At 50.1% G+C, this 12770-nt stretch overlaps 1 protein-coding gene across 1 annotated transcript in view; it reads right to left on the reverse strand.

Moving 5' to 3' along the window:
• Positions 1–12628, reverse strand: part of CLN6 (CLN6 transmembrane ER protein) — a 16920-nt gene extending 4292 nt beyond the window's left edge. Inside the window, exons 1-3 of the mRNA XM_044918292.1 lie at positions 12437–12628; positions 6007–6121; positions 578–741 (exon numbers count right to left, since the gene is read on the reverse strand). Of these exons, the coding sequence (XP_044774227.1) occupies positions 578–741; positions 6007–6121; positions 12437–12522 (365 nt within the window). The 5' untranslated portion in view covers positions 12523–12628. The remainder of the gene's footprint in view (positions 1–577; positions 742–6006; positions 6122–12436) is intronic.
• Positions 12629–12770: the final 142 nt, after the last annotated feature.

Genomic DNA, 12770 nt, shown 5'->3' on the forward strand with positions numbered 1-12770 from the left:
GGGGGGGGGGGGGAGGATGCTTTGGAAACCAAACTATTTAACTTAGGACTCCTCTGAATTCTAATTTTATACCCTGCTACTTTTGGTGATTAGAAACATCTTTCTAGAAACAAAATGATGGGGATGGTAGATGGCGATAGTTGTTTTAAGAGCCCTTATTTGGACGTGCAAAGCTGGCAGCCCTGGCTAGCTCTGTGACATCTCCAAATCCCGGAGTCCTAGGCCAGAGTAGAGGTCACCTCTGTTGCTGCCACCTGGACCCTAATTGCCTTCCCAACTGGTCCCTGACTTCTCCCCAGACAACCAACCCACTCACTCCTTATGCCTCAGCCTCCCCAAATGTACTGTAGTTTCACAAGCATGAGCCTGTCTTCAGGTCCTTTTGCTTGACCACCTCTCCCACATCATCCCCTGGCACACGAGGCTGACGCCCAAATCAGACACCCCTCCTTGGGGAGGGCTCCTCCATCCCTCCTGGCCAGGCCTTTGATGTGTCCCTCCATCACAGCCTTCGCCCCCAGGCTGAGGCAGGGTAGGCCTGCTTCCACCTGCTTCCATGACTCCCAGGGCTCGGCACCAGCTTGTTGCCTGAGGAGGAGGGGATGAGGGTGGGAAGGTGGAGCAGGGAGCCCGGGACTGTACCTTGAGCAGGAGGAAGGGCGTGATGACGTTGTAGGCCATGTGGAAGTAGTCCCCCACGCTGGGTTTGTTGAGTGGAAACCATTCGAGAGGGAGCACCAGCTGGGGAGCAAAGGGAGGAGCGGTGTTCACGCGGGCAGAGCCCCACAAGGCCCTCGGCGGATCAGCCCCCACCTCCTCCACACACACTTAACTCTTTCTGTGATCTCTGGGGATCCTCTTGGCAGCCCTGGGGTAGCCAGCAGAGAAACTGAGTCCCAAAGAAGGTAAATGGACTTGTCCCCAGGCATACTAGTAGATGCAAATCCAGGGCCTGACTCTGCGCCCCGCTCCCAGTGGGTACTAAACAAATGTCCCTGGGTACTGGTCTGGGAGCTGGAGGCTGCTCTGGGACTTCGTGGTGACCCTTGGTTTCCCCCTCTGCAACACAAGAAATGTGACCCAGGTGGTCGACTTGGGCCCTTAGGAGTCTGACGCTTCAGGTCCTATGATGATGGAAAGATCTCCTGACCACTAGGCCCCATGCTCTATGCATGGAGCAGATGGACTGCTTCCAAATCAGGTCAAAAGTATACGTTAGGAAACAAAGGAGAAAATAAGTGAGTTCTACAAAGTAGCTTCAGTTCTTTCTTTCTTGCCTTCCCTGAGAGAAGAGGCAGGCCAGGGGCAGTTCCTCTGCCTGGAAAGCCCTCTCTTATTGGTCTACCCCAGTGGCTCCTGGCCTTGTCCGGGTCAGTGTGAAAACCCCCGTGCAAAGTCAAAACAAGTTACAACCCCCCAAACTGTACTTCCGGGATCTGTTGACTGAGAACACAGGCAATAACCACAAATTTCAACTGAAATTGTAAATGTTTCTCTCTTTTAATTCAGAAATGCCACATTGGTTAAAACTAACCCACGCATATAAAAACTCCCAGGATATAGAACTCTGTTCCTCTCTTTCTCTCTTACTCGGTGTGTATCTCTGTATCTTCACCTATATCAAGATATATATTTGGATATCTACACCACATCTTCTTTATCCATTCATTTACTGATGGACACTTAGGGTGCTTCCATCATTTGGCGATTGGAAATAATGCCACAATGAACATAGCGGGGCATACATCTTTTCGAATTGGTGTTTTCATTTTCTTTGGGTAAATACCCAGTAGTGGAATTACTGGATTGTACGGTATTTCTGTTTTTAATTTTTTTTTAGGAAACTCCATACTGTTTTCCACAGTGGCTGCACCAATTTACATTTCTACCAACAGCACATGAGGGTTACCTTTTCACCACATCCTCGCCAACACATTACTCAGCCACAAAAAGAATCTTCCCATTTGCAACAATATGGATGGACCTAGAGGGTATTATGCTAAGTGATGTAAGTCAGAGAAAGATAAATGCCATATGATTTCACTAAACATGTGGAATTAAAAAAAAAAAAACAACAATCAACAAACACACACAGAAGTAGAATCATAAATACAGAGAATTGGTGATTGCCAGATGGGCAAAATAGGTGGAGGGGATTAGGAGGCACAAACTTCCAGTTACCAAATAAGTAAGTCATGGGGCTGAAAAGTATCGCCTAAGGAATACAGTCAGTAATATACTGTAATGATGCGGTATGGTGCCTACGTTTAGTGCGCCAAGCACGGACAACGTGAAACTGTCAAAGCACTATGTTGTACACCCAAAGCTAATAAAACACTGTACGTCAACTATACTTAAATTTCTTTAAAAAAGATACATACAATGGCTGCAATACTCTTTGTGATAGCAAAATACCAGAAACAGGCTGACTCTTCATCTAACCAGACGAGCTGAATACGTTATAGCGCATCTTTACCATAGCAGGTGAAGTAGCCATTATCAGAAATGACCCCTTATGGGTACTGACATGGAAAGACAGCCATCGGAGGTGCCTGGGTGGCTCAGTCGTTAAGCGTCTGCCTTCGGCCCAGGTCATGATCCCAGGGTCCTGGGATCGAGCCCCGCATCGGGCTCCCTGCTCCGCGGGAAGCCTGCTTCTCCCTCTCCCGCTCCCCCCGCTTGTGTTCCCTCTCTCGCTGTGTCTCTCTCTGTCAAATAAATAAAAAATCTTTAAAAAAAAAAAAAAAAAAAAAGAAAGACAGCCATCGTATATCCTAAGGTAAAGCAAGCAAGTTGTAGAATAGGCGTAAAGTAAGATCTCATTTCAGGTGGAAAAGGAAAGAGAATATAGAATATGTTTGCAGGAGCAGAGAAAGGAGTGGGTGGCTGTGCCCCAGACCGTCAGGGGTGGTACTGGAAAGGGAGAATCGAACACTTCTGCATAGACCTAGGCATTAGTTGACTTGTTACAACTACTACATACTACTTTTATAACTTGTACGAGTTTGGTTTTCGTTATTACAGATTCGGGAATGTCATGCCTACATTTCAAAAGCTCCAGTGTATACAGGAGCTTTTCAAATGTATACTCTCCTAACAAGCCCACCTAGGTTGCTGGGCAGGCTGGGGAAGTGATTTGCCCTGCGGGACACTGCCCTGGCCAGCTGTGGCTGAGTCCCAAGGAGTGAGGGCAGAGGACAGCCATGAGCCTGCTCCGGGCCTCATTTCCCCCTCTCCATAGCATCAGTGTGATGGGCAGCTCCTTTGGCCCCCAGTGTGTGCGACCTTCATGCGGGAAGGGGGCTTGGAGCAGCCAGGCCAACCAGCCTTCTTATGGATGAGAGAACCAGAGCCCAGCAGACAGTGACTTGCCTAAAGCCACCCACAAAGCTGACCAGGTGCCCTGACTCCTGGCTCAGTCTCTTTTCTTTCTCCTACACTTAAACAACATGTAAGCCTTATAGAGTGTCTGCAGAAAGGAGAAACAGCATCCACCCCAAATCTGCCCCAAGAGTGCTGCCAGAATAGCTTTTTTTTGCTAAAGATGTATTTATTGGGGCGCCTGGGTGGCTCAGTTGTTAAGCGTCAGCCTTCGGCTCAGGTCATGATCCCGGAGTCCTGGGATCGAGCCCCGCATCGGACTCCCTGTTCAGCGGGAAGCCTGCTTCTCCCTCTCCCACTCCCCCTGCTTGTGTTCCCTCTCTCGCTGTGTCTCTGTCAAATAAATAAATAAAATCTTAAAAAAATAATAAAGATGTATTTATTTGAGAGAGAGAGAGAGAGCGCACGCAAGAATGAGTGGGGGGAGGGAGAGAATCCCAAGCAGACTCTGCGCTGAGTGCAGAGCCTGATGCGGGGCTCGATCCTAGGACCCTGAGATTTTGTCCTGAGCTGAAATCAAGAGTCAGCTGCCTAACCGACTGAGCCACCCAGGCGCCTCAGATTAGCTTTTCGTATCCCCTTCGAGTCTCTGACCCATGTGTACAAGATGCTGAGATCGTCACTGACTTACCATCGGGCAGTATGTACACCGCCACCACCCCTTTTCTCCCCTCGAACGACCCCCGCTGCTCTAGAGTACCCAGGATTCCTGTTTCATGGCCAGAGGACGTTTTCTGTACCGGATACAGAAAGCTGATGTACCCAGTCCCTACTGCTGGACACTGAAATCACGTCCAAGGTAAGCAACACTGCAAGGAACAGCTTTGCGTACAGAGGCTGTTGTCCTCTTGCTGATTACAGCTTCAGGGCAGATTCTCGAAGGGGTCTTACTGGGTCAGGAGGGACGAACATATTAGGGTTCTGCAGATATACATGACAGCAAGGGGGTAGGCTCTGGGGCCAGATGCTTGCGTGAAGATGCTGGCTCTTCCACTTGCTACTCGGGTGACCCTGAGCCAGTGCCTTGCCCTCTCTATCCATGAGTCTTCCCATCTATAAAATCGAGATTAGCAAGAGTGTTGAGGCAAGGATTCGATAAGTTTAAACACATAAAGGGTTTAGAACAGAGTGAGCACTCAATGCACATTAACCACTATTTCTACTTTCCCATTATTATGATTATTATCGTTGTTCCTTCAATAAAAGCGCTTTGAGGGGCGCCTGGGTGGCTCAGTCAGTTGAGTGTCTGACTCTTGATTTCAGGTCATGATCTCAGGGTCCTTAGATCCACCCCGAGTCAGGCTCCGCACTCAGTGTGGAGTCTACTTAAGATTCTCTCTCTCCTGGGACGCCTGGGTGGCTCAGTCGGTTAAGCGTCTGCCTTCAGCTCAGGTCATGATCCCAGGGTCCTGGGATCAAGTCCCGCATCGGGCTCCCTGCTCCGCGGGGAGCCTGCTTCTCCCTCTGCCTTTGCCTCTCTCTCTATCTCTCATGAATAAATAAATAAAATCTTTAAAAAAAAAAAAAAGATTCTCTCTCCCCCTCTCCCTCTGCCCCTCCCCCGCTCACGTGTGCGCACGCTCGCTCTCTCTAAAATAAATAAATCTTGGGGCGCCTGGGTGGCTCAGTTGTTAAGTGTCTGCCTTCAGCTCATGTCATGATCCCAGGGTCCTGGGATCGAGCCCCGCGTCGGGCTCCCTGCTCAGCCGGAAGCCTGTTTCTCCTTCTCCCACTCCCCCTGCTTGTGTTCCTGCTCTCGCTATCTCTCTCTCTGTCAAATAAATAAATAAAATCTTTAAAAAAAATTAAAAAAAAAAATAAATAAATCTCAAAAAAATAAAAAAAATAAAAACGCATCGAGCGCTTAGGCCAGGAACTGTTCTAGGTGCCTAGCTGTCACCTTGACAAACTGCTTTCCCAAAGGGCTCTGCTAATTTGCATTATCACTAGCATGTGCAAGATGTCCGTTCCAGTATTGGATATAGTTATCGTTACCATATGCACACACAAATTAACAACTTGGTACATGGTGGTACCTCACTCAATTTGTTCACATTCTGTTACCTATTTATCTATCTACGTATGTCCTTATTACAAGCCAGGGGCTTGGGCCCTCTCCCGGTATTAATCTCTGTGGAGGCCACCACTGTCCACTGATGCATGGAGTACCCTGGAGGGAAGCGGATGGTGTCACAAGCCAGCACGAACACTTCCCTGAGGCTCAGAGTCATAGATAATATGCAAAATCAGCCTATACTCTTTACCTCCAGAAAAATAATATTATACCAAGGCCGTGGGGAATGCTCTGCTTTCTTTCCCACACCCCATTGTATGGCTTGGTGATTTGGTTAAAGCCGGGTGTGGGACGGTGGGGTGGGGGAGGGGCACAGTCTCCCTGTTTAGGGCCACTGGTTCCCCTGTGAGAGTCAGGGCACAGTATGACTATGCAGGCCCCCAGGACCCCCGCTTGCTGGCACAGACACAGAGCTAAAGGACATGCAAGCATCCAGGCCTATTCTCGCAGTTTACTGTAGGGAAAGTGACTTGTCTAAGGTCACTCGGCTAATTCAAGTCACACTGTGTCCTCACCGCTGGTAGGGGCTCTGTCCACGGCTTCACACTCACCATGGCAATGGGGCGGCCAAAGTCCAGAACCCAGTTCTGCAGGGTGAAGTAGAACCAGAGGTCAAGGTGGAAGGGAGCTGTGCCTGCAGCTTCATCAGCCTTGGTGGCGCTGTGCCTGGGAAGGAACCGGACAACAGGGGTCAGCTCTTCTCTCCACCCAGGACAATCTTCCCCGAGATGAGCCACAGAGAGATATGGGGATTTGAGGGCAGGAGGATTAATTTCTAGGAATTTTGCTGGAAATACTGGCTCTGAGGCCAAGGGGAACGTGTCCTGGGAATGGATTCCGACTGCCCTATTGTTAGCTTAGCTTCTCTGTGGTTCAGGAAGGAAACTGCCAAACTGGTATTGGGCATTCTCGCCTATAGAATGACGGGGAGACGAACTGGGGCAGAGGATGCAATGTGGCTGGAAAATGTGAATCATGATGACAGATGACAGCAGTGAACCTTTATTGAACACTTACTATAGTCTTGGCCCATTATAGCTGCTTGCATGCATTATCTCATTTAATCCGCACAGAAATCCTTTGAGGTTGGAATATTATCCCCATTTTACACAGCCAAATATGTGTGCCTAAATGATGAGACTCCATAGCTTATATTTTTAACCTCTCTGCCATCATCACATCCACAGTGATTGGGCCACCAGATGGGCATGTGACCTGAGCTGGACCCATCAGCGGCCTCTAGTGAGATCTGCCTTATAGACCGCAGACTGGGATCAACAGGCCCTTTCCCTCAGTTCCTGAACTAGGAGGAAGTAAGAACAGGGCTGCTGGAGTCACTCTTCTCACTAACCCACAGTGCAACGAGCCAGCAGGGGACAAGCTGATCCAAGAGACACGGCAAGAAGTGGAACGTCATCTGACAACACATCTTTGGATGCCTGTCCCTCCTGCAAAGCCGCTGGCCATCTGCTTTTCACAGATGAGCTGAAGTTCAAGGGCCAGTGCATCTGCCACTTCCTCCAGGAAGGCTTCCCCGATGAAGCTTTTCCCGAAACCCCACCAGCCCCACTACAGGGGTGCTTCATCTCTAACTCCCAGTCTAGCCATGACATCAGGGGCCTGGAGTTTTGCTTGTATCTAGCCCCTCAAGAAGATGAGTGACTTTTAAGGTTCTCTCAACTCACCCAACGCATCAGAGTCCAAATCCTCTTTACGATGTCCCTGACACTACTTGCATGCCTCCAGTGACAAGCAGCCTGCTACTTCCTAAGATGACTGAGGTGTGAGTTTTATTGCTCTATTTGTGCCAAGAGCAGAGCTGTGTGAATGGCCCATATTACCCAGAGTTCTCAGCTCAGTTCCTGGTTTACACTTAGCGATTACTGGCTGATTTAAAACCATCTCAATCTCTAGTTACTCATTCGTTTTACTGGCAAATATTAGAGGCGACATGAAGGTCTTCTCAGTGCTACTATTGCTTCTGTAACTTTTGGGGATCCCTTTCAGCCAATCGAAGAACGGCCCACAGTGGGCTTGTAAAGCAGCCCAGAGGCAGAGGGGCAAGCTCCTGGGGTGGGGGACAGGGGGTCTCACCATCCTCTGATGGCTGGCAAGACAGGTGGGGTGGGCCTTTCTTGGGTCAACTAAGTCTTCTTGTCCCTTTACTCAGTGCCCGCCCCCCAACTTATTGAGTGCTGAGTGTGCGCTGTGCTCGGAGCTTCACCTGCACCATCTCACTGAATGAGCAATACCAGGAGGTCGTTCCCCTCTTGTGTGACAGATGAGGATGCTGAGGCTTACAGGGGTTGAGTGCTTAGCCAAGACCACCCCCGTAGTAAGGGGTACAGCAACTACTCTTTTTGTCAGCCTATTTCCCACTCCATGCCTCTTCTAGTAAGAGATGATGTTCCCTTGGCCACAGGGAGGGCCTGTAACCTAAGCCAGCCCGGTGGGACTTTTCCAATCAGAGTTGGTGGAAAGAGTGCCTTCCCTTCTGGCGCTGGGGTGCTAAGGATGCAAGTCCCGGGCTGCCTGTGGCCAAGGAGCCAGCCTCAAAGGACAGCCAGGCGAGAATGAAGCAACCCTGCAGAGAAGACCAGGAAAAAGGAAGAGGCAAAGCCCTGAGAGTTCTAGGCAGCCCCCAGGTAAAGGTTTGGCCACATGAGCCAATATATTCCTTTTTGCTAAGGGCGCTATAGTTCACACTGGCTTTATGTCACTTGCAACCCAGGAGTCCCGAACAGCATAAATTCAAACCTGTGTCTATATGAACTCAAGAACTGTGCTCTAAATAGTTTCCTCTTCTGTTTCTGTTATAATAAACTATGTGCCATATGAAGAGATCAAGACAGAGAAGGCTCAGTAAGGCCTGGGGCAGTATGCAAAGCCTGCATGAAGGAAGAGAGCCTGAAAGCATGGATGGGTGGATTTAAGTAGGCAGAAAAGCAGGAGAGTGGGATCGAAGACCTGGAGTGGAAGGAAGGAAGACGCTGCATGGAGTTGAATGCCCCGGCTTATCAGGAGAGAGGAAGAGAAGTGAGAGAATGGCTGGGCTTCAGACTGGGCAGATAGTCAGAAACTCGCTGTGAGGACTGCTCTGACATGGGTCTGAGATGAGGGACTGGCTTAGAGGGCCCACCTGCCCTTCCCCTTAGTGACTATCAGTCAAGGCCTCAAAAAGCAGGTGGTGAGAACCTCCAGGCCTGAAGAACTTGGTGGGAGAAAGAGGATAACAACCCTCAGTGTTTTATTCTGGAAACCTCCAAACTGGGCAAGGAGTAGAATGTTTGCTACAGAAGAGAAACGTATTTTGAAAGCCTGGGGAAGTACTCAGGTATGGGTCTCTGGAAGCTGTGGATACCTAGCATATACTAGGGGCTCAGTAATTATTTCCTCCTCTACCCAAGAGGGCATCTCAGTTAGTGGAGATCCCCATCAGTAGTCCAGCCTGGCTTAGCAGGCAGGAAAAAAAAGGGCAGATACAGGGCACTCAACTTGGAAATCAAGATTGGTTAGCATCTGACTGGTTTTCTTCTGTTGGGACTATGACCACAGGTGACAGATTATGGAGGGTGAAGGCATCCTCTCCCCTAGTCCTTGTCCTGAGGATGAGCAACCTCAAGCCCGTCCCAAGTTCCTGACTCCACAGACTTCACACACTGAGCCCCCAGCCTGTGCCAGCTCTAGATCTCAGTCATCAGAAACTGCAGCTGAGAACATCAGTCCATGGCAGGTAACCCAAGACAAGGATGGCCTTTTCTCTCTTCCACAGCTTTCCAAGTCTACCATATGGGGGAACTGATACCATGACAGGTGGGGAACACATAACATACAGCTGAAATATTCAAAGCAGTCAGCATCTGCAGGATTGCCTGGGAGAAAAGGAAGGACTCAGACATGGTGGAGTCAAGCAGGGGACTATAGCGGGAATAATTTTGGTTCTATATAAAGAATGGTAAAATACCTGACATGATGGAAAGCTTGAACAAAAAATGAGAAAATGAAGGCAAATAAGAGGGAAAAAGAAAGGCAATTAGAAACCCCAGGAAAAACAAAAACAATATAAGAGAGCATATGGTACTGTTAAACATTCCTTGGCTCTGTAGGGAATGTTTACATGGCTTAAAACATTAAACATAAAAACACTGCATACTGATTTTCAAAGTTTAGAATCCATGCACACACAAAACATGGAAGACAACTATGCCTAAAAACAGCAGGTAAATACCATTAAACTTGAGAACATGAAAGTAAAACTATAGAGGATAGGAGTTAGGGGAAAGGGTAGGGAAAGCCAAATGTTAGGGTAGGGGACTATTATTCTTCTTTGAAAAAGGAATCAAGAGATACTGCCTATAGTTCCCCAAAAAGGAAATAATGGTGTATGGATGTTCCCTAAGGCTACAAAGGTAACAAAGAGAAAAACTAAGAATAGTTTAAAAACTGAGAATAGATGAACCATCTTGTGAAGATGAGGGAGGTATAAGCGAGCCAAATCATAACAGGAAATCAGTAAATATTATCTTAGAAGGTACAAATGATAAATCAAGGGGTGCCTGGGCGGTTCAGTCGGTTAAGTGTCTGCCTTCAGCTCAGGTCATGATCCCAGGGTCCTGGGATCAAGCCCCGCATCCGGCTCCCTGCTCACCAGGGAGCCTGCTTCTCCCTCTCCCACTGCTGATCCCTCTGCTTGTGCTCTGTCAAATAGAGAAATAAATAAAATCTTTTTAAAAAATGATAAATCAGGAAATGGCAGTTGAGCATAGCTTTTAAGAATATGGACTTCGGAGACCACCTGGGTTCACATCCTAGCTTTGCCACCAACCAGATCTTGAGCAAGTTACTTAACCTCTCTTGGGCCTCAATGTTCCCATCTATAAAATGAGTGGTAACAGTAGATCCTACCTCAAGAGTTGTGGTTGAATTTTACGAGCAAAACTTTAGAGTGGGCTCTGGTCCATGGAAAGTGTTACATAGTATTTGTTAATACTATTTTAAAATATGAATTTAATTCTAGTAGAAACAGCTAAAAGAAGCTACTGTGGTTGTCTCTGGTGCCAGGGAAAGGTGGAACAGAGAACCACTGCTTTTTACTCTAAGCCCTTCTGTGCTATTTAACGATAGGCATGTATTACTTTGATAGCAATACAAAAACTATCAACAGAGCAGGCAGAAGCTGGAATGGGCTACCTCGAAAGATAGTGAACACTGTGTCATCAGAGGTGTGTAAGCTAAGCATGGATGCAGGAGAGGAAATCCAAGCATCTTAGGAACTGGGCAGGTTGATTCTGCCTACTGTCTTAAGCTACAATGATACTGAAAATGATCCTAGAGGTACCCCACAAGGGTGGCAGGGATACCCTGGAAGTGAGTCAGCCCTTGTGCCATCCCCAGGGAGCACCGTGGCTGGCAGCAGCCCAAGTGGAATAGTACAGAAGCCCTGGGTTTAGACCCTGGTTCTTGCCAGCAAATGATATTATCTCTCTGGGCCTCATATACGAAATATGTTTTTGTACATATACAAAATATGTATGTATATGTTTCCACATATACAAAATAGAACCAGACTAAGATACTGCTTATGGAAGCCCCACACATGAGATAAAGTGGGATCATATCTGATACCCACAGATTGTTCTAATTGGGCTGCTACAGTTCAGGGCAGTCAAAGACCCCCAACTTGAAGGGGATCCAGAACAGAAACGACCCTCAGTAGCAGGAGAAAGAGCTACCCTTAGCCAAGTCTCTCAGACTTCTCCCCTCATCTCAAATCATACCACAGACTTCCTAAAATTGACTCTGAGCACACCAGTGCTCAAAAACCTTCCGAGGCTCCCGTGTGCTTACCAGAAAAAGGCTACATTTTTAACCTGCCATTTAGGGCAGGAACTAGGGTGAGGCAAGTGAGGCACACAGGGCCCAACACAGGGGTGCCCGAGAGTGAGCGTCTCCTTAAATTTCTTTAAAATTTGCAGTCTAGGCTTTCATTCTAGTCCCAGCCCTGCTGCCAGGAAAGGCCCTTCCCAGTCAGTCCACATCCTCTTGCAGCTGTACACCAGAAAGCTCCAGCACCACTGACCCCTTGCCTCTCCCCAAACTTTCCACCACCTCCTCCCCCGACTGGAACAGCTTTTCCTCCCAGTCACCTACTGAATACTCTGGACTCAGCTCAAGTGCCACTTCCTCCACGAAGCTCTCCAAGATGACCTCTTAGCCCCTTCTGGCTTCACCTCACCCACCCCTTCAGTGCCCACCACAGCACTGGGCACACCAACGATACTTAATGAATGCCTGCTCAACGCAAAGAGTGTTTCTGGCCTGCACAACAGGATGAAGGCAGAATGGAGGGAAAGACTAAAACGTGGTTTCCGTGTTTCTTCTTCTGCCCCTCCTGGTCTCAACTATATAAACCAATAACTTCTTGCCCTTAGTGAGAGAAGGGAACGGCCAAACGAGAAAAGCCCTTCCTCGTTCTTTCTCGGGAGGGGAGCTTCCACACACTTCGCTGTCTCTTGAATTTCCATTCTCACATTCTTGGGATAAGGAGTGAGCCTCCCGATTGACACCAGAATCCAAGTCCTATTCCGCTTGGAGGGACCCCGAGAACTTGGAGGTGGCGCCCCGGGCGTGCAGGTGCGTTGGGGGCGGAGTGTGCGCCGGGGTCCTGGGGCCCGCCGCCCCCACCCCGAGTTTCTTAGACCCCTAGATTGGTCTCCCCAGAGGCGCGACTGTCCTCGAGCCGGCCCGGGGGGAAGGGGGCGCCGGGGGCTGCTGAGCCTGCCTGGGCCCGGGGCGTCCCCAGGAAGAGAAAGGGCGGTGGAGACGGGGCCCAGGCGCCAGGGCGCAGCGAGGGCAGCGCAGGGGAGACTGACTCCGGCGGCAGCCCCCGGCCCACCCCGGGCTCCTCCAGCCTGGCCCCTGCCGCCCACCCCGCATCACGTGGGGGCCGCGGCCTCGCTCCCCGCGCCGGCGCGCGCCCACCTGGCCTGCAGGAAGGAGGCGCCCGGCTGCGCGCTCGCGCCGCCCGCCACTCCCGGATGCTGCCGCCTCCGCGCCGCTGCCTCCATGGCTGCCCTGCCGGCGGCCGGCGCCTCGGCCCCGCTTTCCAAGCTGGGGAAGCACTCTGCTGGCCCGGCGGCGGCGGGGCGGCGGCAAGAGCGGCCACCTGGCAGGGGGCAGGCGGGGGCGTGAGAGCTCTCAGCCCGGGGGGTGGGGCCGGGGGCGGGGCCGGCGTGGGCGGGGAGGAAGGGGAGGGACGCGGGGAGGAAGGGGAGGGACGCGGGGAGGGACGCGGGGAGGGACGCGGGGAGGGACG

Source organism: Neomonachus schauinslandi, chromosome 9, assembly GCF_002201575.2.
Source record: "Neomonachus schauinslandi chromosome 9, ASM220157v2, whole genome shotgun sequence".
In the NCBI taxonomy this organism is placed as follows: domain Eukaryota; kingdom Metazoa; phylum Chordata; class Mammalia; order Carnivora; family Phocidae; genus Neomonachus; species Neomonachus schauinslandi.